Source organism: Haemaphysalis longicornis, unplaced genomic scaffold, assembly GCF_048455015.1.
Source record: "Haemaphysalis longicornis isolate Haplotype H1 unplaced genomic scaffold, Haemaphysalis longicornis Haplotype H1 scaffold_2, whole genome shotgun sequence".
In the NCBI taxonomy this organism is placed as follows: Eukaryota; Metazoa; Arthropoda; class Arachnida; order Ixodida; family Ixodidae; genus Haemaphysalis; species Haemaphysalis longicornis.
Window position 1 is genome coordinate 67327671 of NW_027526295.1, and position 25576 is coordinate 67353246.

At 44.7% G+C, this 25576-nt stretch overlaps 1 protein-coding gene across 1 annotated transcript; it reads right to left on the minus strand.

The window, feature by feature from the left end:
- Positions 1-89: 89 nt before the first annotated feature.
- Positions 90-25368, minus strand: LOC144168033 (phospholipid-transporting ATPase ABCA3-like). The gene is made up of 8 exons (XM_077697122.1): positions 25266-25368; positions 18812-18966; positions 15747-15902; positions 11576-11748; positions 9862-10072; positions 2226-2391; positions 1166-1425; positions 90-284 (listed from the first exon to the last, which is right to left on the minus strand). The coding sequence occupies exons 1-8, from the start codon at positions 25366-25368 to the stop codon at positions 90-92; spliced, it is 1419 nt and encodes a 472-aa protein (XP_077553248.1).
- Positions 25369-25576: the final 208 nt, after the last annotated feature.

Sequence of the window (25576 nt, forward strand, 5' to 3'; positions counted from 1 at the left end):
AAAACAAAGGAGCGAAGAAGTCCCATCGCTCAACGTTGCGCATCCTCGCACAATCCTGGCAAGCTGCAGCATTACCTATGTTGAAACACTCACCCATTTGTCGTCATTTGCACGCCAAAATGAAGGTCGAACACAAATTTACGAAGCGAGTCCCCGGCGTACTCGAGCAGATACGTGTTAATATCATCTTCCTTCGGTACGCGAAGTATGTCGAAATCATTGGTGAACATTGGCTCCAGGTAATTCTTCAGGATGGAATCTTGTGTGTCGGCCTGCACAAAACCCTGTGGGATATCGATACGCAGAGATTAGGATCCTTTCTTGCAGGCAATTAAAGAAAGGAAGGAAGCTCACACTAATGCGTAAGACTTAAAGATATCGAAGCTGTATGCAACAGTAGCGTGTTTCCTCTTTTTCGTAGTTTAAGCCTCGCCGCTGTACGAGGCACCACAGCTGAATGTTCGCCTTCTGCGCCGCACGTGGCCTCGTGGCCTTTCTTTGTGGCGCGCGCTTATAGCTGCGGCGGCGGCCTCCTCGCCTTCCTCCACCATGTCCTCCTCACGTCTCTTTTCCCTCTTCGCTTATCTCTGCTCATGGGAATGGTTCATCTGGCGCTTTCGAGCAACAAACGTGTCGGGTTCATCTAACTCATACAACACCGAGGCAACCCGCTCGTCAACAGGCGCTTCCAATTACGTAATAAGGTTTCAAACTGACGAGATAGAACTAAAATGACAATTACTCGGTTTACTCTCGACTAGCGACGCTCACTACTACCTACTACAGCTAGCTGTACAACCTCGAGGAAATGATAATGACCATTGTTTTGTTATTTTCAGTTTGGCATGCGTTTTTTTCTTCAGACGGTAGAGTTGAACCCGCCTGCTAGATGGGAATTCGGTTTTACTTTTTCAGCGCGCTCTCGATGAGCACGCCTTGCCAACTATTGATACCGCATCGTTCAGCAAAGCTCCGACGCCAGTTTTTGCACAACTGAGCGATTGATTACGCGATCGTCGAGCGTATTTCTCTGGCAGGTCTACTGAATGCCTGTATAGTTGAATCCTGATTATTGACACTGCAGCTGCATGGCTGATAAGCCCGTTTGACTCTTGCCGTAGCGTATCTGTAACACCTGCAGGGCGGTACTACAGTGCATACTCACCGTAGCGAAAATGAACACATCGGGGAACGAGTAGCGCAGCGTGTCTCCCGTGCGCTCGACTTCGTTGCCCGTTCCTCTCGTCGCGAAGTTCTCGAGGACGAAGAGCAGTGTCAGCAGCAAGGGTGGGATCACCCAGATGAACAGGGGCATCCTCCTCTCGCGCCACGCGTGAATGGCCCGCTTCTTCAGGAGGGCGCGGACGACCGCGGCAGAGGACGGTTGGTTCGCCGTCGCACTGGTGACAACTTTCAGTTGAGATTCTGCGGGCACCCGAAAGAAGCAGATCTCACGATTTATGCGCTGAACACAGACTGCTTCATGAAATATCAACACCCTATTCATTTGAACAAATCGCGTTTATCGCAATAAAACCAAACGACGGTCACTGTCGCCATCTAGGGCAACCTTTTGTCATTAGTATCTTGAGAAATTCACAGCTGACAGAAAATTCAATAACTCAAGAAATGGAATTAAGTAGAAGAGATAACTTCGCTGCCTGAACGACTACTCTAAACGCAAATAATCTCATAATATGCCCGTTAGGGCGCAACCTCTGCATTCAAGTGTTAGTCAACTAGCGCGTGCTCTCGCCGAGGTAAATGCTTCGGTGCCAGTCTAAAGGTTCATTCATTCATTCATTCATTCATTCATTCATTCATTCATTCATTCATTCATTCATTCATTCATTCATTTTCCGGCATAAGTGTCCCGCTGGACCAAGGTCTTTCACGGTATGGAAATTTGTTCCAGCGGAATACTGCCCACAGTGAGGCCAAATCACTTTCTTGTGAGTGTGTGCTGCTTTTGTTGCGAAGGCCTCCCAAGTATCCTTCAACCTACATCTTAAGTCCAACTGGCAACGGATTTTCTTATTTCTACCGGACCAGGTGCCCCTTCAATCATTGGGGATAACGAACACAATTACATGCGTATTGTTGTACAAAACGAAGGGGAGCTAACACTGGGACAACATAATTGAAGACTTTTTGAAGCTTGCTCCCGACCAAGACCGAATGCTAGCTGCTGTTTCAAAATATAGGTTCGTATCACCCTCTCTCACCGTGGACGCCCACTTGAACCTGCTGCTCGTCGCCTCCGGCGGCTGGGCGTTCGTGGCGGCCATAGGTGGGCTGGTCTTCGCCTACTAGGATTACCACGTCTTCCAAAGACGTCACGGCTAGGCCCATGGAATGAATGCGCAGGACCTTGGTCTTGTTCTCTAGCTCCTGTACGCAGCCAAAAAAGTTACTTTTGCTCACTACGTTGCTGTTGAGCGATGACGGGTGCACTTTTGGGCCACTGAAATAGCCACCTGCGAGAGCCTCAGCCGAAATTTTGTTCCCCACTCCGTTTCTAAAAATAGAATTCTGTTTTTATTTGTGCTCAATAATTGGAACCAGTTTTGCGTGTGGGTGAAAGTATTGCACCTAAAATTCGAACGTGGGGATTATTAGACGTACTCAGTCTTGGATCCCCTGTGAGCTGGTACCCATTGCTGGAAAGAAGAGCAGGGGAGGTGGGCTCCTAGAAGCCCGGAGAACGTACCTTTGCCACCCCCACTATCCGTGTTCCCTCTTCTACAACATGAAATTGGTGACCTTTCCCCGTAGTAGGTATTCTCCCACTCTATCTAAACCTCTATAAGAGGGTTAGATTCCACTTTTGTGACCTCGCACTTCCTGAAAGTATGCTCAGAGATCTTCACACCAAATAACCAGAACCTCGGCTGTGTATGTGCAGGGGGCCCGTCGTATGGCCGTAATTTGTGGTACTAGCGCCCGCCCGTGTCCATTCGTATAGCGCTCGTTGTGCTCCACATTGGGTTCCACTGTATTTTCTCCAAAGATGCACACCAAACATTTTTACACCATTTTTGGCCAAAAAGGGTGTAGCTAAAGTGGGAAAATGGTGTTGGGAGGCCATTAAACCCCTTTTCTTGAACCTCAACACCCTTATTCGTAGCACTGCACCGTTCTTGTGTAGAAAAAAGGGTGTTGACCAACTTCAACACTCTTTTTGATAGGGTGTTAAAAAGGTGGGAAAAGTATTAAGGCCATACATGCATGTTTAATTGCACTGTGAAATACAAGACATCTTCGGATACCCTCCTCTCCTCCTCGCAAGGAATGTTCAAAAGCAAAAAAAAAACATTGTTCGTCTGCAATGATCGCTGGTTTCCATATACGGTGCGCCTCATGGCCCAAGTTGAGCTGTGGCACGTGAAACGTCAATTTGAACTTCTAAAATTAAAAAGATTATACATACACACTAAACGGTTTTCTCCCTCATTGCCAAAAAAGGTGTGGTATAAGTGGAATAAGGGCATTGGGAAGTCATTACGCCCTTTTTCTTAGGTTCCCACCCCCTAATTGGTAGCTTTACACTCTTTTTCTGTTACGATAATGGTGTTGACCTACTGCAGCAACACTGGTTTTCTGTATGGTGCTGAAAGAGTGTGAAATAGGTGTTCATTTGCAAAACAAAAAACAGCGAACCTGAAGGTGGACCTAGCTTCTCCTGGTGTTGCTATGTTTTGCTAGGTTTTGCTAGGCTTTGCTAAGTTTTGCAAAATTTTGTTAGGTTTTGCGATGTTCTTGCTTGCCTAGGCTGAGTGCTGAGGGGTGAGTCCAAGTTTAGACAGATTTTACGAGGCTGTTACATTGCATCCCCCACACTGACAGAGGATTCAGGGGGGGGGGGGAACAAGCTTGGTCGACCTCCCAGCTCCGCTGTTTCTCCAGTCTTGCCTCACTAGTACAAGCTGCGCCATTTTCTTCGTTTTAGTATCCCCAAAAGACTCTTACCCTTGAAATGTTATACAGTCGAGTCCACTTATAACAATACCGGTTTTAACAATATATCGAATATAACAATAGACAGCAGCGGCACCGTCAGCTTTTCATTGTATTCTATGGCAAAATAAACAGCTTATAATAATGCTGTAATGATGCAATATCGGTTATAACAATTAAATGTGGGCACTGGAACCAACCCTGAACTAAACAAAAATGCAAAAACGCTGCGACAATGCCACCCCAACCCCGCCTATTACGCAAAAGGGCATGAGAGCATACGCGCGGCGGCCAGGCGATAACGCACTTGGCCTCGCACGCGGCGAGTGCGCGCCGAAGAGGCTCGCATGCCACCGTTGCTTTCGCCTGCCGGGGCGACGCGGAGAAGGGGAAGGAGGACCGGATGGGCGCCTCTACGGGCAGTGGGGCAGTCCATTCTGAGGGTGCGCCGCCTGTTGAAAAAGCACCGGGGCACCTAAGCCGCCGTAGCAGCAGCGCTGTGTGCACTGTGCTGACCTCCCCTATTCTTCGCTAATTTGGCCACGTCTCCAGCTCCGCCGTTTACACGTGTTCCGAGTCTGGTGCTTACCAGCGTCGTTTTCCTTGCCTGTTGTCACTGTTCCTGTTCTGTGGTCACTGTTAAGCAACTTCCCCCTCATTAAGTGCTCTTGTTTATCATGTTCCCCTCATTAAATGCTCTTGTTTGTCACGTTTTCTTTGTTATTTTCAGCATAACCCGCTTATAACAATAATCGGTTATAACAATGATATTTTCATGGCACCTCAATATTGTTATAAGTGGACTCGACTGTAGTAAGAGGTGCGCATAGGCATGCACCCCTTGTGCTCACACTCGAAAATGCTCAAAGTGCCGGCTTCACTGTTATAATACCCTATCTGCCACGGTGCACCCAGTTCTTTTTCTTGGTATTATTTCGATAACGCAATCTAACCTAGCTCAAGCTTAAACAGCTCCACTGCATGCATGGTAACAAATTATGGCAATTAATATTATTTTATACATTGCGAGGTACAAAACATCCCCCGCTTGTAGAAATCTTCAGTCCATCCGAGTAAATAGCTATAAAACACCTGCAAAGTTGAAGGTCTTTTACACTGTTTTTCTTAGTTGACGGCCTTTCACACCGTTTCTTAGTTTCCAACACAATAATTTGTAGCTTTACACCCCTGCGAAAGAAAGGGTGTTGAAACAATCAACATTCTTCTTGGTGGGTTGTGGAATATTTGTTTGGTAATAATGAAATTGTACGACTTATTGAACATTATTGCCACTTCACGATTAAAACTTTTCTGCAAATCCGTATGCTGACTTGTATTGCTCACATTAAAATGCATTATTCCAAAATTGGCGCTAAAATATCTAGCCCGCCGACGCTATCAGAGGACGTTTCTCTGATGGTTACAAAATCAAGATGAGCAGATATATTTCCAAGGAAGTATGTACTCGGCCTTCCAATGCATCTCGCTGGTTTTCTTGCTCAGTTCATTTGTGGTTCAAGTGGGACTTTTGCGTGTTGAATGTGTCTGTATGTCTTGCTGCGCGCTCAGCCGATACACAATGTCGCTCGTAGCAGGGCTGCCCACACTTTTTTTTTGAGGGTATGCGGGGATTAAGCAGCCTTACACCATTTATTTAGGGTGTTCACCAGAACACCCTTTTTAGCAAAAATTTCCCCGCATTTCCCCGAGGGGAAGAATGTGAAAGTGCGAATGCACGAGTTGAATTTGCGCGGTTCGGTAATGTTCGCGAAAGAGAGATCACACACACACACACAACTACAAAGAAAGAAAGATGCATTTATTCACAGACACCTATTTGTGTTGTCGTTGTACTTGATTGCTAGAGCGGATCTGAGCTTTGAAATTTCGTGTCAGTACTCCTTTAAGCGGGTGCATTAGCCCTTCTCACGCCCGATTCCTGGCCGATCCCCCACGTGGGTATATGCCATGCACAGACACCTATTTGTGTTGTCGTTGTACTTGATTGCTAGAGCGGATCTCAGCTTTGAAATTTCGTGTCAGTACTCCTTTAAGCGGGTGCATTAGCCCTTCTCACGCCCGATTCCTGGCCAATCCCCCACGTGGGTATGTGCCATGTCAGCGGCCAGGCAGCGCGCGCCCATCTCCCCCCGTTGCCAAGGAAGACGAGGAGCGCGCGCACCCGCAGCTGTTGCTATGTGGACGGACGGCGGTCAACGGAATTCAGGGTCGCTTATAAAGTGCATTCGCACTTAAAATAACTTTTAAAGGTGTGCGCCTTGAGGCAAGAGTTTTAGACCTTTTTCGGCCAAAAAGAGTGTAAAAATGTTTGGTGTGTGAAGTACCATTTAGCCGGCTTTGTCGTGTCCTAACGTTACACGTTGTTGCCAGTAATGAGCGAGGGGTTGTTGACTGGCTATGCCGCAAAGAATGGTTACTACACAATCTTTAAAACCTACAAGCCTGAAATATTTTTTTTATTTTTATTTCTTGGCAAAACCAAGGGGAAGCTGAGACTAAAGGTGAACGTGGCGTGACAGAGGCCTCAGCCACCTGATTTACAGCGTACATAATAACACGTCTGTTCACAAATTTCACAGTCTTTTAGACAGAATCTTTAAAGGTTTCGGCGAATTGCCGACCGTGACTGGAGTAACGTCTTTGGAACAGTTCAGCAACCGTGATGTGGAGTTCATACCTTAGAGTGCACTCACGGGATGTAGTCATGGGGAAGTTAGGAGTAAGTGCTTTGCGTGTGAGTCTACCAATACTGAATTTCCCTTAAAGTAAGTGTAAGGTATGGGCAGTAGCTGACTCTTGAGATGGGTAGGACAAAAACAAGTCTAATAATTCTCTCATCCTTCATTCTACGGTGTATGTAGGAGATGCAACGTAGCACGTGAAAAACGTTATTGAAAGATTTTGTAAGATTAGTGACAGTTCGGTTGTTGCGAGTGTTGGCCTGGATAGTTAGCCGACAAATATACAATATCGTGCAAAAAAGAACGAAAGTTGATTTTTTGGGGGATACTGACTTTGCCACAATCATTCAACCTTTCGGGGACTCAATGGTAGTAGACAAACGGTCAGTCCAAAACCAGGTAATCGGCTCAGATACTGCCCAAAGATGAATTGCACGAAGGGAGTCACGGAAAAAAATCAGCAGCAACCGAAACAAAAATCAAACCTCGGACTTCCTCAACTCGAGCCCAATACTCCATTGTTAGGCCGAATGGCGAGGCTGGATGGTTGGAATAATATATGTATTCAAGTTTAAAGCGTGTAGTACTGGCCGTAGGTTGCAGTACCGCATAGCTCTTATTCGCAAAAACCACTTTCGGGCTTCTTTTATTCGCAGAGGTCTCAAACTCACATCAGTGAGCGGGCCGCTGTCGCGAATTTTAGTCCCGCAAGGGCCGGGAGAGGGAAGAAGGTTGAAACGAAATGGAAGGGGAGGGGATCATTAACAATATGTCAGATAACGCTGCCATTCCAGAATGGAGCTGGGCGTCAGGATTCGAGACACATATCGATACCAATCTCCAGAATGACCAAAATGTGGATGCCTATTCTGAAATATCACATATTAGTTAACGATTATGCTTCAACATGTGGTGACTGCATTGGGTCCCTCACAAAAAGAGGCTTCAGGGCAGCTGCGTCTTTGTATCGTACTATAGTAACTGTTATTGATAGTAATTCACAAGAAAATATTGCCAGTTTCATTTATGAAAGTCACAAAACTATTCTTTGAGAACCTCAATGTAGCTGTTATTGTTCTAAACATGCTGGCTTGATGCCTGGCAACGCTTGGCTGCGACTAGAGAAGAAATGTCCGCATGAACTTGCGCGGAAACGATCGTGATGGTCTATAGCAGGTGCTCATCAGTCATCCTCGACCGGAGAGCTGACTTGTTCACCTTCAACAAGGAAAACAGATGTTCGCACAGGTAGGTGCTTCCGAACATGGCAATGATCCTTGCAGCCTGTTGACGAAGCGCCGGGAAACTTGCATTGTCAAGAAACTTCTAGACGTCTGGCACAGCCACGTCCTGAACTGTCTGCTTCAACGGAGTGTTAGCTTGCAGCTCAAGAAGTTCCATCTGTAACTCGGGCGCTGCGTCATCCACCGGCACCGAAAACGGCAACGAAAAAATCCGGAATTCATCGGTGAGGCTGGTGATGTCTTGGAAGCGTCCTTCGAATTCTGTTTGGATATCATGGAGGATCTTCCAAATCTTCCAAATCTTCCAAGCCCTTCAGTGAAGGGCTTGGAAGATTTGGCAATAAGCGCAGAAATTACGAAGCGTGCCTTTACCGTTTCATCGCTTGCTTTGGCCGCCTTTTTGAACAGGTTTTGCTGCTTTCCCAACACCGCCTTCAGCTGAGTCACGGTGTGCTCGCGAACGTTGCCAGTAAGAGCACCATACTTCTCGTAATGACAAGACATGAAGTGGCGTCGAACATTGTACTTCTTCGGCACAACCACAGTCTGATGCCAGACTACGCACAACACCTTGTCTCTTGATTCCGTGAAGTAATAAGAAAGTTCCCATCGCTCCTGAAAGCATCTCTTCTCGTCTTCCACTTTGCGTTTTGCAGACTGCTTGGACAACGACATTGTGGCTCGCTAGACTTAGACAGCAGAAAGCTTCGCTGTTTGAAGATCGTCCAAAAAATGTCAAAAGACACCTGTCACATTTACGGAGGTGACAGGCACGTAGGAGCACAATTATGTAGTGCGCTCGGGGCGCCGCTACCATCCACAGTGCTTTCAACAGCTTGCGAGTCGGAGGATAGGCGCTTGGTTTGGCGTCTCAATTTGCGCACGCGGACAGATATGTGGCGTTTGATGTCTGGAAGTGCACAGTTTCGAAGGGCAATGTGCAATCTTTTCCTCAGCAGCGAGATGTCACTCTCTCCCAGGCCATAAATTACGCTGCGACACGCCCCTAAACCCACGTGGGTGCATTTTAGAGCCCGAACCTAGAGTCGGATGTGCGGATGCGGCGTTTTCGCCACAGCTGTAGCGCAGTAAAAGTGTTTGACACAAAGACGAACAGGAAAGCAAATATCCACAAACTCCATACAACGCCCGGAAACCTTCGCACTTTCGAGGAAGCCTAAAAAACTCCGGACAAGCCACCGTCTTCTCATTAGTGAAGTGCAGCCCCGTTCGCAGGGTCATAAAACGCCGCGGAGAGTTTCTCCGCGGCCTGTGCTCGCCCAGCCCTGTGCGCACTGTAGTGTGCTCGATTCACAAGTCGCAGTTGCTTCTGACCATTGTGCACCCGACTTAACGGCGCCCGAATCGAGGGGCCTCCGGAAAAGAGGGGTGTCCGCTCTGGTAACGCGAAGCCTTGAAAGACGATATCCACGCGTTTGCGAGCAGTCTCTGGCCACCTGCGTCCTTGGCTACACAAGGAGGGCGCACGCATTCGCTTAAATAACAAAAATAAATGACCAAGAAATTCATGAGGCGGCCGCGGGCCGCACGCGGCCCGTGGGCCGCGTGTTTGAGACTTCTGTTTTATTGGCACCTAAACCTGCAGTTTCAAGACAACTGCCAAGACGTGCCCCATGAAGAGCAAAATAACCCTCGTGACGACGAGCTGATACACAGAAAGTAGTAGCTACTGGCTAGTGTACTACGCTAGCTGAGACCTTTTTCTGACACTTGAATAATTAAGCAGTCTGCACACATGCTTTTATTGAGCTTCATTTCAAGTATGTGCCAAGCAAGAGGCATGGCAATTGTAAGCACACCACAAGACGCAATGGGGATGGCGCGACATGGATCAGCACTGTTCATACTTCGAGGACCATTCCGAATAGCAGAGGATCCCTTGAAGCAGAATTTCGCGCGCACAAAAAATAGCCAAAGAACAGCTAAAGAGCACTCACAGTGAACATCATGATGATGTTCTGCGTTGTAGCGATTTGGCCCAACACGAACACCGCCTCCCTGTCGGAGTCACTTTGGAGGGCGGCCTTCGGGGCGTACTTTCGCAGAACCTTTTCGATGAGTGTAACTTTGCATCCGTCCATTTTGTTTATTCGCATGTGATAGCCGGTACCAAACTGCTGCTTCAGGAATGTTGTCGAGCCGATGCATCTGCAGATTGCCCCACAAGTGTTGTAAACGCTGCAATTTCACTTCGAAAAGAAACAATACGAAATGATATTTATTTATTTAATTTTTATTTATTTATTTATTTATTTATGTATTTATTTATTTATTATTCATTCATTCATTCATTTATTCATTCATTTTACCTTTAAGACCATGAGCATTAGAGGGGGGAGTGGTTACAAAACAGTGCATGTGTTCAAGTACACAAAATACACTGTCTTGATTATACAATCTTTTCCAATACTTGCGGAAAAAGTGATTATCACTGGTGTAAAAGATATGGGCGGGAAGACAGTTACATTCACGGGACGTTTTGGGAATTACTGAGCAAAGTACTTTGTGTGTTAGATGATTCAACACCAACTTTGTGACTATGGTCAATGTGGTAAGATATGTACTGAGGCTGCGAAAGCAGTTCATCACAAAGGGGTGGTAATATAGCTTATAAAACGAAGACAAAAAATGTCTCGTCCCTATGATATAGATGGGAGGTCTGTACTATTTTTACGTTACACAAGCTGGCAGTGCTGCTGTAATTAGAATAAATCAAGCTAAGTTGTTTTAGTTTGTAACGTTTGTTCTCCGGTACATGTGGCAACAGTGTTTAGCAGCTCATAATGTGGTAATCGCTGAAGGGTTCTGCCCTGGTTTTGCGTGGGCTTGTTAGCTATAATTTGACTTTCTCTTCAATGAATCGCTTATTAAGAAAACCAGCGAAAGACACTACAACAGATTCGTGAGTGTGTACATTCACACCCCATTCTCCCCAAAGCTCTGCGCCAAACAGCCTCAGATTCTCTCTTTCAAAGCTGTGTACACTCAGTTCTCCAGGGAGGGACAAGGATGGGAGCATTACATGAACGCAGATATTTTTTTTTATCTTCATTCTTTTAAGTTTCCTCGTTTTTCGCACTTCAAAATCCACCCTGTTTTACTTAAAAAAAGTGTATTTTGTTTCGGGACTAAAATGCTCTTGTTGCGGTGACTTCCCGATTCAGAGTTAACCGAGCTGACGTGGCAACCTCCTGATCAGGCTTCACAATGATGTTGCGTCATCACAGTTTATATGGCATGAAGCTTGTTGATGCCGCAGCAATGTAAGATAAAAAGTGGCATTTTGTACGTGCGACCAAATTACTTCTCTTCGAGAGCAAACCTCGTTTGAAATAACCTAAATAAAAGAGACTGCTATAGCTAGAAACCTTTTGTTGAAAATGATGCCTCAGATTGAATTCAGATTTTTTTCTTTTGCTGCAGAAAGGCCGCTGAGACAGTAAACTGACATGCCGCAACTGGAGGCGTTTAGCTAACGGCAGCTCTTGTACGAATTCCTCACCGTCCTTCCGTCTGATGATGGTCACATATTGCGACATATACTTGTGACAACCCTTACAGCTGAAAACTTTAGGGGCTTTTGAGTAGCTAACTTTGGGTGGGCATCTAAAGGATGGGCGCCACAGATAGTGCGGGGCCCTCAAAACGCACCTGATGCGCCCATTGATCATAATGGCAATGCGGTCCCCCAGTACATCCGCCTCGTCGAGATTTTGCGTAGTGAGAAGGATGGTACAGCTGCGACGGATTGTAAGCAACAGCTCCCACATCTCGCGGCGACTGTGCGGGTCCATGTATGCCGTTGGTTCGTCCATGATGATTACCTGCAGTGGTCAACAAAATTTTAATTTTGAAAAAGGCTGTAGCGTTTCTAATTAAAGAAAGACGTTCCATGGACGCGGATTTCTTTGAAACTTCTAGGGCTTCTATACGTCGGTTTAATTCAAAGAAAGGGTATAGTGTCTAATCTATGTCTCACAGATATCCCATATGAAAATAATTAAGTTTTACAAAGTCATTACCAGTAAAAATAATAGTATTTGAAGCTATGCTTTCACGGAGACATGTCTCTGAGTATAAAATACGTAGTGAATGAAACTTTACGGTATAACGCAAACAGTTCGTGCTCGTTTTGTTATTATGCCTGGGTTTCTGGAGCGAGGGCTGCTAAGCGAAAGAATGGCGATTCTATCGTGGAAGGTCGAATTATTGCAGCGGTTTCGTACCCGAAATATTAATGATGCACAAAAGTGAAATACTGAATAAAAGTCAATTTATATAACCCCGTATAAGGCCTGAAATGTGAAAGATGGTACGTAATGGTACGTAATGGTACGTGATGACAGTGATAAAATAGTAGAAAACTTAAAGAAAACTACTAGCACCGCTAGAGAATAGGGTTTCTTGTCGCACATGTGGGTAGTCACCACTTTTGCTCTTTTTGAGGATCTCTGAGGTTAGATAAAGTAGAAAATGAATTACAAGAATCAAGTGTTTCTAAGGTAAGTTAAAGTATGCAGACCACTATTGATTTGTTCAGGGGACGAAAATAACGAACGACGTAACCTCAATTTTATTTCCTTACATGTTTACAAAAACAACGTCGTATAGCGTGATCACAAACAGAACATTCAAGACCTAAATGCTAGTCGCGTCATCAAGATGGTGCGCCATTTCGCGGTAATTGAATGGCAGTCTGCATATCAATATTTATGCGGCTCGGTCTCGTTGTCTGTGGAATAGCTACCGACGAATGAAATCAAAATATACAGTTTGTTCTCTGTCTATGTGCCCCACGTTTAGTCCAAAAAGTTGCCCAGTGCATTTGGTACGAGCGCTTTTATATCCTGGTACACGACCGGAGGAACTCCTGCACCGTGGCAGAATGCGGTCGCGGCAGCAGTCGGGTCAGCAATCTCACACAACGTATTGTCACTCCAGTGCGTGCACATCGGGCAGCTCGTTCCTTATGAAATCTTATTTTAGTTAGTGATAATTTGCCGAAAAAAGGCAGCATCTCCACTCCGTGGATGATGGCGCGGGTGCGCAGTACGGGGACTCGAAATGACACCACCCAACTTGCGCCCCGAGCGACATCCGAGTTGCGCCCCGACAGTCATTCAATTTGAGCCGTGAGTTGCACCTTGATTATTCCCTAAATGAAACTGCAACTGACGGCTCAAATCGAATTGCGCTTCATTTTCGCTTGATGGTGGTGTGTTCACAGATGGACGCGGACGGACATTGGGAGGTCCTATGGTACTCCGCACCGTTACAGGCGAGGGAGTAAGCCGTTTCACTCTCGGGTACTAACTCACGGTCGTAGCCCAGTGGTTAAGACGACTGACAATAACTCTGTCTGGTCTAACATACACAGGCTCGAATCCTGCTGGTATGCTGTGTGATTTTGTGCGATTGTAAATGCTTTGCGCACGGATGCGGACGGACATTGTGAAGTCCTAAGGTACTCCGCTCCTAAAAAACGCTTCAGTGGCCGGAATCCAACCTGGGTCCTTCGCGTCATGAAAGCGGCGCCTCTCCGAATGCTAACATAGTGCAAACTCAGACAACAACCAAAGAATCTGCTACGAGAAAGCTCGGAGGGGTGAATAATTTTTCCACTCGTCGCACCAAAAAGCCTCGAAGATTCAAGGGAAAAAAATGTGGGTATTGAGGTTTCAGAAATCGAAACCGGGACCTTTACGGCATGAAAGCGGAAATCTAACCACTGGGTCACTCCAAAGAAGGCCCGAGGGTCACCAGTGGCGTAGAACAATAACATGTGCACCCAATTGGAAAAAAAAAGAACGTTTCCCGAGGTCGGCATCCAACCTGGGTTCCTCGCGTAATGAAACCGGCATCTGTCCGATTGAGTTGTAATTGCATTACGGGATCATAGCATTTCCTTTGGGTCCGTAGCGCCGGCGTTGGCTTTGGACTTGGCCGCGGGAACTAGCGCGTGCTCACGTGGTCCACTCTGGGAGAGATGTGAAAGGTGGCGGACGAAAGAATCCAAGTCTGCCGGTCATAGAGAACTTTCGGCGGCAAGCTCGCCAATCCGCTCAGTGGCTAAGGCGTTGGGCTGCTGAGCACGAGGACGCGGGTTCTTCTCCCGTTGGCTGCGGCCACTTTTCTGGTGCTGCGCTATTTTATCAATGACATCGTAGATGCAGTTGAAGAAAAAAATCAAGGCTGTTTGCAGATGATTGCATTCTCTATCAGAGAATAGACAGCCATCAGGATCAGTTAGTTAATAACTAGCTAAAAAACGTCGAAAACTGCTGTCGCGAATGCGAATGGAAAAAATCCCGCCATCTCCACGAAGTGAATGATGATGAGAGGGGCGAAGCTAAAATTCTTATCGGCAAAACCGTGAAAAATTCGCCCACACATCATATAAAGACTCGACACGTCAAGCTTCCCACCGCTCAGTTGACAAGCCCGTCGACGACGTCGATGTTTGTGGCGATTTGTAGGGCTTGTTTGTGATGATGAGAATCTCCATGAGTAAGTTGGAGAATTCGGTGTGTGACATTTTAGCCATCTTGGCCGTCGCCTTCTGCAAAGCGTCTTGTGTCGCGTACGTACCCACGGTACGTGTCTTCAGCTCACAGGCTACGAACGACAACCTCTTCTTCCTCTCCTCCTTGTTGGGTAGCAACGAACGCGTTGAACGTTTTGACCTCTTCGGCCAATCTTTGGTTGCCCAATCCCTAGGGGGATCCTGCCACAATCGTCATCATTCCGCCGTGTATGGCAGCAACGAGGTACGGAACAGGGCCCGAGCAAGAGTCTTGAGCTCGCATGCGACGAACGACAACTACTTCTTCCTCTCCTCCTTGTTGGGTAGCAACGAATGCGTTGAACGTTATGAACTCTTCGGCCAATCTTTGGTTCGCCAATCTCTAGGGGGATCCTGCCCCAATCATCATCAATGTGCCGTGTACAATGTTCCGTGTACGGCCGGGACAGGGCCCGAGCAAGACGAGCTTCGCCCCTAAAACTACGCCGAAAGCAGTCGCCGTGTCACTGACAAAAAATTAGAAAATGACGACAACCATTTGTTGCTTTGCATACAAACATGAAAATTAAACGCGCGAAAGTACCGTCTTGTCATCGCTATTGTTATTCGTTCAAAATCATCTGACATTCATACATCATCCCCGTAACAATACACTAAATAGCATTAACCTTGTGCCTAAGTTTACATGAAGAATAAGCTTTAAGTTGTAAACAAAGTGGCGAATTCGGTATGAATAGATTTCTGCTACTTCACATTTTGCGCATTGTAACCAGTAGTTCATTTACACTATGACGCTTTATGAAAAAAAAATGCTAACGATTTCAATGCGCTGTTTTCAAAATAGCCCGCAAACTGAGGACTAGGCATAGAGGTAATGTCCTGCAATAATTCTTTTGCGGGGACTACCAAATATTCTTCACTTGAGGCCTATTATTTTCTTCCCAAACGAGCGTGAATTCGCCCAGACAAGTGTTTAAACGCCGGATGTTGTACTCAACAGACAAGTTGAAGAAACCAACTCTTACAACTGGCATTCGAGAAACACCAAACGGAGTTTAATATAGGGGCAAATTTATGGATATGTGCAGTTCACGGAAAATATATGAGCGTTCCTGCTGCTCAAACCCAAGCACTGGTAATAAATTGCACAGGAATTCTTTTACAGATACCTCCTCCTAGACAAGCAGCGTAAAGTGAGCATTTTTGGGGGTTTTAACGGAGAAAAAATTCTTCCGAGTTCTGCAAAACAGCGCAAATGAAAAGTGGCACTCAATCACTTATTCGCTCTCAGTAGCTCACTTTTGGCCTGCCCAAGATGGCGATGGCGGCGCACAGACTCCTCTGCTGGCCCGGGGAAAGTTGGGGTGCAATAGCGGTCCGGCAGTACCACAGGCCGACATCGTTGAGAAGCGTGAACACGACTTGGCGAACTTTGTCTCTCCGGATGCCCTTAATCTGCAATACCCGAAGACAGGATCTTAGAAAAATGAATAAACACCAATTCCAATTCTTGATCATTCAAGCAGTTATCCATCCGTCAACTTACACGTAATAAAGCCACACTTGGGACAATACACCACTGACACAGCAATTTATTTTTATTATTCTTACTTTTTATTTATCAAATTATTTTTATTAAACGGGCCCTGGCATTTGCCACAGACGAAACGAAGCTTCTTGCTTACGTCCCATTTGTCGGCCCGTTCTTAGAATATGCCAGTATTGTGTGGTTTCCTCACACTTCAAATAATATCTCTGCACTTGAAATTATTCAACAGAAAGCAGTGCGCTTTATCTTAAACAGATACGGTAGCAATGACTCGCCTACCGCTCTATTACACCATGCCGGGCTAGCCACCCTTGATAGTTGTGCACAGATTTGTCGGCTTATATTTCTTTACCTACTTTTACACCGATCATTCCGCATAAACACAGATCTTTACTTGAACTTACCAGACACCAGACCGAAGAGACGAAGGAATGCATGAGAACTAGAAGAATATTTATACAGTAATAATACTTTTTGTTATTCTTTATTTCTACGCGCAATTCAAAAATGAAACACATTAGATGCAGTCATTACACAGCAGCCAATATTAGCCAAATTTATGGATTTAATTGAAGGTACTGATTCATTCTAAACGAATCAGTAGGTACAGTCATTAACTGTTTTTTTTACGAAGCCCCTCCCGGTTCGAATTGTCATACCAAAGCACTTGTCTACAGATATTTACTGTTTTTGCGGTTCCTCGATAATAATACCTGAATTGATGTTTCCGCTTTGCGTTTTCTTTTTTCTTTGCCTTTTTTCTTCTTGACCTCCGTTTTTTTTGTTGATGAATTCATACTTGTAATATGATACAAATAACTATGTATGATTGTACTATTCTGTACTGCTATGTTCACACTGATTATGTGTTCTTTTCTCATTCTTATTTCTTTTGCTGCATGCTTCAAAACCTGTGACAGTGATGCTCACTCCTCTAATAATCCCCATGGGGGATTGACAGTATTCTGTAAATAAATAAATAAATAGAAGTCGCCTGGGCTAAACTACGGATAGGGCACACACATGCAACACACTCCCACCTGCTCACTGGTTTTCCAGCACCTGTGTAGCAGGTGTGGAGACGGCCTATCCGTGATCCACATCCTCATACAATGCAAGGCACTAAAAACAACACGATACAAACACTTCTCACATCTATACAGATAGCACATTCCACTAGACCCGTCGTACTTTTTAGGGGACGATCCCTTAATTACCCACAAGCGTACTCTTAAGTTTCTCAGCGATATGCAGTTTTTACATTTCAGTACTTACCATGCATGTTGACACCATGGCCCTTTACACCAGTCATCTACATTGTCTTTTATGTCATTTCAGGCACATTTTTAGTTCATTTTTTTTTAAATTTGTTATCTCTTCGTCCTCACAAAACAACTTTTCCTTGGCGCTCTTTGCCATTAGTCGGCCTTGCGCCATAAAAACCCAATCATCGTCAATGTTTTTAGGAGAGATAAATTTTCTGCAGCTCTTGTCTTATCCTGTATGATCATCCCGGCCCTATACACTAGCCATCTGAATTGTCTTTTGTTTCGTTTCACTGTTACTTTTACTAATAGCTTTTAGTATTTACTTACATCACTCACTAAACACTTCGCCTCGCCTCACGTTAACTTCAACATACGAGTAATCAGGAATACTTCACAGATGAATTGAAAGACGTGAGGTGTAAATACAAATCTTCGAAATGCCCACAATGAGGTGGACCTTACGCGTATGAAAAAATAAATAAAAAACCCTGAAATGTTTTTGTCGTCGATTGTCGCAGCCGAATTGAATCCTGTGTTAGAAGTTTAACAATCAGAGTAACCTAGAAATTATTTCATTGCATTCATTAGATAAAGGATACGACAGGGCTGAGAAAGCGGTAAAAGTACGACGGGTTACCACCAAAAAATTAAACCTAACAACATTCTACGAACTGAACCAGCAGACCATTCCAGAATACTAATTATTCCACGCGATACGTTACGCCGAAAGAAACTGGCGCTCGTATGCTGTCTTAAGGCAAGGAATTAACGAAAAGAAGTGTCACCTGGCCAGGAATGCTCGAGGCGAAAGGCACAGGCTTGTGTGCAAAAAATAAAACCCTTAACATTGCTGGAATTGATGTCCTGACCCCAAAGCAATAAACGTCCTGTCTTCCAGGGGTAAAACAAAACCTTATGCGACCAAATAACAAGACAGCAAGGGTTCGGTACCAATTCGATAGACACACATTCCTATGTCGAAGCCCTAAAGGCGAATTGTGATACAGTGATCACTTTTGTACTGCAGTGCTCTATTTTTTCAGGACCGGATAATACCCGTAGCAGAATAAAAAAAAAGGCAAAAATGCAGAACAAGCCAGCTTAAATAGAAGGAAGACTGCAAATCTTGTTTGTGGCAACTTCGTTAACAACTCAAGAGTTTAAAGAACAAACTGCATGCAGTTATAAGAATCCTGGGACACGTATATTATAAATGTAAACAAGTTCATTACGGCGTGTACTAAAATTGCGCTAGCATGGATCACAACCAACCAGCGCTAAACCCACATGTCTCACCTGTACTTGCCTTACGAATGCCATACAACCCCTATGAGAGTTGTGTGGCGTTACCACCGAACAAACGCACAGCTTTTGCTGCATGTTTAGTGTTGAAAACTGCGGTTATAGCCTACTTTTACAACAGTATCTAATGAAAAAGTAATAGAAAAGGTTTCTATTTTACTTAGGTGTAAGCGCTGCTAAATTACGTCATGCGGGACACCGGCGAGCAAAGCAAGACTATCATAAAACTGGGGGAAGCGACTTACGAGTGCGAAGACCATGAGATTCTCTTCGACAGTGAGATCATCGTACAGAATGTTGTTCTGGGGACAGTAGCCTATGCTCTCTCGGGCATTCCTCGTGCAGGTTTTTATGTCGTAGCCCCTCACCAATACCAGGCCAGAAGTGCAGTCTAGAAATCCTGCAGGAAGATAAAAATACGGCACACTCTTCAAAGAATTGCTTATGATTGATACACAAGTTCAAATATAGTGCTGCTAATCAATGTTGGTATCTGATCATATACAAAATGTGTGCAGTAAATATGAGCCGCACGCAACCGAACCGCGCGATCGAACTACGCTTGAACAGGGCGAAAAGTGGTGGTTGCAAACGATGGCTGCTGTGATTTTATTTTCCCACATGTTGTAATAGCACACTTCGAAAAGTCTGTAAGCAAACACACGGGGGTGATAAAAGGAGCATGAGGTAACAAGTCCCGCAATACGTGTTGGGAGACATTACGTGTATTGTAGAAATACGTATCGCCCTCAATTCGGTGTGCAAGCATGCAGAAAATACTGAACGATGGTTCATGTGTACACCAACACTTCTTTTGCGCGGTTTTTTTTTTTTAATTTTTGCTCTTCACATCAGAAAAAATTGGAATGTTTCCCCGTCAAGTGGTACAATCCATTTTGCTCTATTGTTCTCTTGAGAGCGAAAATTCCCACATTATCCAAACGCACACGGCTCACCAGACATGCATATTAATTATATTCATAAATTCTCAGATGCGCAGGAAATCGCAGTAAAATTTCCCAGTGCAAGTAGCAACTTCTAAATGTGGCGTCGGTTCTGGCTTCTTCCCAACAAGGGATTTCATGCGCCAGCCTGAAGGACCTCTTGTGATATGTGCCTGTGTAGCGTAAACTTACACATGTGGATAAGCTTGAAACTTTTGCAATAACTCTGAGTAGCAATATAGTGAAATTAAACATCCAGTGCAATGCTCATATATTCTGCGAGTCTAAATGACGTTCAGGTCACCTAAAAAATGCTTAGGCGACTGCTTATAACGGCATGAAAATTAAATCAGCAGCAGTACCATCTACAAAATAACGTTCAGTTGACCACGACGCCTGAACTACTATTAAACAAATCGTGGTAAAATAGACAGATCACCTTCAGCAATCAACGAAGTTGCCCGAAAACCTTCCCTAAAAAGTAAAAAAAAAATCAGGCCCTGGCGAACACACGATTGCTGGATGATGCTCAAAAGTTTCAGAAGGAGTCTTCCAGAAATTTGCTAGCACTAAAGAAACTGAAACATTTGACATACCGTTTGATAAGGAAAATGTTGTCTGAACAAGGTAATTCCGTTTGTTCCTGCACGCACCATATCCAACCCTGCAACTTTTTGCTGAGATGGTTGCCGTTAAAATACAATTGCAAAAGGTGGGTCCCAATATTCACACAAGGTGCTACAGAATAGGCACCTGAATTATTCCTCAATCGAGGTGGCACGATGATTTATTCACCCCTCGCCCCCTCCCCCCCCCCCCCCCCCCCCCGCACTGTGCGTTCGTTGAAAGATAGGACGTCCGAAGTTTGTGCTCCGAGTATTTTGATATTTGCTATATTACTAAATAAGTGTCTTACATTTTTTTGCGGAAAATTACATTTTTATTTTTTGGGGCTATAAGACTGTGCCCTTCTGATGCGCGGGACGCGTATAATTTTTGGGAGATTGTAGTTGTCACCTTCGAAGTTTTGAGAGGACAGTTAGCTAGTTGGAATATTTTATATTTTGTAATTTTTTGACACAGCTGTGAAATAACGACTGTCTTTTATCTATATTTTGGTCTCTTTCCTCTGAATGAAGCGTGTAAAAGAAAAGAAATGAAGGAACATCACACTAACGCGTAAGACTTGAAGGTAACGAAGCTATACGCAACCTCTGCAGCAACGAGCTTTACTCGAATCTTTATTGCAATTACGGCGAAGAAGAAACAAATCAAAGAAGCAGAACGAACGAACAAAACGCGCGCATTTGAAAAGGCGCCCGCATGTTCATCGTGTACCCTACCACGTGTTCTCTGTAGAGCAGGTGACGTGATTCCTCGCCTTACAGTCACAGCATAGTGAGTTATCCCTTTGACTCTCGGGTACGAACTCACTGTCCTAGCCGACTGGGTAAGACGTCTGACTCTGACTCCGTTGATCTACCAGAGAGAGGTGGTTATACCTTCCGGTGCCGGTGATTTCTTTTCTTAATCCTGTTATACGGAGTTTTGTGAAACGCCAGAATCAACGTGTTGCTAAACAACTTCGCTGCTAAAAACTGGCTCCGCATATGCCCGGTTCGCTTCAAATGTCTTCGAATGACGATAGCCTTCAGGCGCACCTGCCACGCAGATCCCTCTCCTCTTTCCCGACCACCTTTCCCGCTCTTCCCCTCCCGTCTCCCTTCTTCTGCGATGACCACAGTGGAGCGTGTCTCATGTCAATTCAATTTTCCCGTGTTCCACTGCTCACGCGCCATCTAGTACAACTTTTTGTTAATGTTAGACATTTTCGAATGTCGCCCCTAGAGGCCACCGCGAGCGCTTTTTGTTTACAGTTTAGACTTTTGGACTATCATTTAGTATCCGAGACTGCATACGAAAGGTTGCGGGACATGAGGATAGATGAAAATAGAACAGACAGCTTATGAAGCGACCACAAGCGGCTTAGCATGCACTTTGGAGGCGCAACCCGGATAAATGTACAAGTAGGTACAATAGGAGGAACTAATTTGAACAATAAGAAGTTAAAGATCATCGCTGATAGATTGGAAGATGAAATAAATCAATACGCAGGCAAAAATTGGGATTACGACGAAATGATTGCGTTCATAAAGGGTAAGATGAATGAAGCAAAGCAACGAAACCGATGGAAAAGGAAGAGAAAGCCGAGAAGCTGGTGGAATAAGGAAGTAAAAGAGGCTATTGACCAGCGAAGAAAGGCGTCGAGAGAACATAGAGAAGCAAAAAGAACTGGTATGGAACGGGAGGTAGTGAAGGAGAAGTGAAATGTGTACCGTGGGAAAAAACTAGAGGTGCAGAAAATGGTGCAAGCAAAGATCAAGCAGAAAAGCGAACAATGGATGGCAGAAATACGGAAGAAGGACAAAAGCGCATCCAAGAAGTTTTGGAACCATGTAAAATTACTAAGCTCAAAAAACGATATCCATCGAAAATTCCTGATTGATGAGGAAGGGAAACAGTTAGAAGGAGAGCACGCGTTGGCGCACATTCATGGAGTGATTAGTGAGAAGTGTAGGGCAATAGTGATAGGGAAGCCTGCACCGATAACATCAGCGCCGCAGAAAACTTCGGAAAGGGAAATAAGTTTGAGCAACCTTGATTGGAAAAAAAGCAGAGCAAAAGGTTTCCCCCCAGACAGCAGTGGGCCCGGACGGAATACCAGTGCAACTGATAAACTTGCTTGGACCTAAAAGTAAAAAATCGTTTATGAGGGCAATAGATAAGGTGATAGAAACCAAACAAATGCCCGAGAACTGGCTAGAAAGTAGGATTAATTCAATATATAAAGGCAGACGAGACAAAGCCAGTATTGATTCATATAGACCACTCACAGTAACGACAGTGGTGTATAGATTCGTAATGCAGGCGATAAAATCAGAAATTCAAGCATGGATGGAAGAAAATAAAATACTTGGGGAACTGCTATATGGATTTAGACAAGACAGGCGACTGGATGACAATTTGTTCGTGATAACGCAATGCATTGAAATTGCGAAAGCACAGAATAGACCATTATGGATTACGCTCTTGGGCATTAAAGGGGCATATGACAACGTAAACAGGGAACGGCTGTGGAGGATGCTGAAACTCAAGGGACTAGATGACGAGTTACTACTGTTCCTTATGGCAATATATAAAGGCAATATAATGCACCTTACATTGGAAGGACAGAAATGCGCCCAGCAGGTCAACATCCATCGGGGCCTAAAACAGGGATGCCCTTTGAGCCCAATACTGTTTATGCTTTACATGGCAGGGTTAGAAAAGAAACTGGAAGAGAGTCAAGTAGGGTTTAGCCTAACCCATATGCTACAAGGTGAAGTGGTACAACAGCATATTCCAGGAATGTTATACGCAGACGACATTGTTCTTCTAGCTGATAACCAAACCGATATGCAACGGCTAATAAATATTAGCGGCTAGGAAGCCACCGACCTCGGAATAAATTTTAGTGCTGAAAAATCAGGAGTAATGGTTTTCAATGATGCTACCACTGACGTAGTGCCAATCCAGTAAGGCGAATTACCCAGAGTGAAGGAATATAAATATTTGGGAGTGTGGATAAACGAAGGGGATAACTACTTAAGAACTCACGAGGAGCTACTTAAGGTTAAGGGAAAGCGAAATGCAGCGGTAATGAGGCAAATAGCGCTGTGGGGGTGTAACAAATATGAAGTAGTAAGAGGAATGTGGGAAGGAGTAACGGTTCCGGGTCTCACGTTTGCGAATGCTGTACTCTGCTTAAAATCAGACGTTCTATCAGGCCTGGAAGTGAACCAGAGAACGGTGGGACATTTGGCATTGAACTGCTTCTGAACTGCTTCGTGAGCAAAACAACTAACGAAGCAGTTCAGGGAGATATGGGCTGGGCGTCGTTTGAAGTTAGAGAAGCACAGAGTAAAATATGCTTTGAAATGAGGTTGAGAGCAATTGATCAACGACGGTGGGCAGCTAAGGTTTTTAGGTACCTATACTTGAAAAGCGTGGACACGCAGTGGTTAAGGAAGACTAGAAGGCTAACGATGAATTACGGAAGGAACAGTGGAGAATCCAAAATAGCCAACGTAATGAAAAAACAGGCAAGGCAGATTGAAACAAATAAATGGAGGGAAAAAATGGAAGCTAACACGTCGTTAGAGATGTACAGGGCCGAGAAATTGAACATCAGATAGGAAAATTTCTACGATAATTCCCAGGGCAGTGCTTTGCTTTTTGAGGCTAGAGCAGGTTGCCTGCGAACTAAAAGCTTTGTGGGGAAGTATTCACAAAATGATGGGGTATGCGTGGTCTGCGGAAAAGAAACAGAAACTATGCGGCACATAGTGTTGGAATGGGAGGGTATCCATCCAAATCTACATGAAGGAAATATTCGGCTTCCAGAAGCGCTAGGATTTAAGGGTATCACAGAGGAAGTCAACTTCAAGGCTGTCGAGACGACGAAAAGAAGATTAGAATGCTGGTGGACGAAAAGCAGGGAGGGGAATATTGCCTAAGACAGTTACCACCTGTAACAGGGAAAAAAAGTATTTTGTGCCTTATAAGCTTTTTGTGCCTGTCCTTAGCAGAGCTAGTATTAAACCAAGAGTGTAAAACATAGGTATATTAGTCCTTTTTGGTAAGATGACATGTCATCCCCCCCCGATACAAGAGGGGAAACCAATAGAAATCATCATCATCATCATCATCAGCGTTTCTGAGTGAAAACATTTTGTTAAAGGCGTATGTTCTGATTTCCTATCGTAAAAATCAAGTAGCCATGTATTTTACTTAAAAGAACACTGCATATTCTTCTGATGTATTGATGTTGTTCCTTAAACATGCGCAATGTTGGCTTTTGCCAAACAATATTGACAAGCATGAACATTGCCAGCAGGTTATTAGTTTGGATATATTTTGCCCACATATACGTCTCGTTTAATATTTCATTTAATTTTTGGCAGTACGGCTAAATATAGGGACAGACAGACAGACAGACAGACCGACAGACAGACAGACAGACAGACAGATAGACAGACAGACAGACAGACAGACAGACAGACAGACAGACAGACAGGCAGAGAGGCAGACAGACAGGCAGACAGACAGACAAAAATTTTCGCGTTTAAGTAGCCCGAGAAAGAATATCGTCTTTAAAAACGACGCCAAGAGTACACCTGCTAGGGAGAAAAGAATGCACATTAATCAGCATCGAATGCACTACGGTTACTCCACATTAGTATGCGTTTGTCAATGCGTTTTTTTTTTCAGTGAAAGAAGTGCGAAGTTCGTTGTCATGCTTTTTACCATTCAGCAGACTAACCTACTAGTAATATTCCAGTTGATATTTCCAGACTGAAAGCGGGAATGCAAAGGTCGGGACCCTTTGTAAAGATTTTTATGGGGGTATTTTCAAGCTCGGTGGTTTCCTTACCCCACTGGTTGCTTATCTGATCACTGTCCATAAAAACTTGTAATAAACCCTCGACTGCATACTGGTTTTACAGAGAATAATAGTTGTCTGCCTGACTATTTCTTAAAAATATAGAATTTGAGTTGTGCATCTCTTTAGTGAAAGTTCAAAACGCTTACAATTGCGTCCACTCTATGTGATTCTACTTTTGGTAAATGTCTGGGAACATTCCACTATGGTTTACAGCGCTAGAAACAAGTCTGATGACCGTTAGCAAAACTAATTTGGGAAAGCTTCTCTCACCAGTGATCATTTTGAGAAGCGTCGTCTTGCCGGCGCCATTGTGGCCAAGCAAGACGGTGATCTGGTTCTTGTAGACTCGAAGGCTCAAATCTGTCACAGCCATTACGCCATCATAACTCTGCAAATATAGGGTGAAGCATAAGACAGCAGATCGGGTCCCCAGGCTCACTCCGCTGTGCTCACCAAACGAATTTACCATGGATATCGAATGGCCGCCTAGCTACACATAACTTTAGATTTGTCAAGCCGCGTAGTAACTGCCGCTTGGCACAATCGCCATGGAGAAATGTTGAAGTTTCGCAAGAGCCCTT

Excerpts from the sequence above, each read along its gene's own strand:
- LOC144168033 (XM_077697122.1), bottom strand. The coding sequence starts at position 25,368 with ATGGCTGTGACAGATTTGAGCCTTCGAGTCTACAAGAACCAGATCACC. Across the intron at positions 18,967-25,265 it reads GCTTCTCAAAATGATCACTG|GATTTCTAGACTGCACTTCT; the intron begins GTGAGAGAAGCT and ends ATCTTCCTGCAG. Across the intron at positions 2,392-9,861 it reads ACATCATCATGATGTTCACT|GAGCTAGAGAACAAGACCAA; the intron begins GTGAGTGCTCTT and ends GGCTGCGTACAG.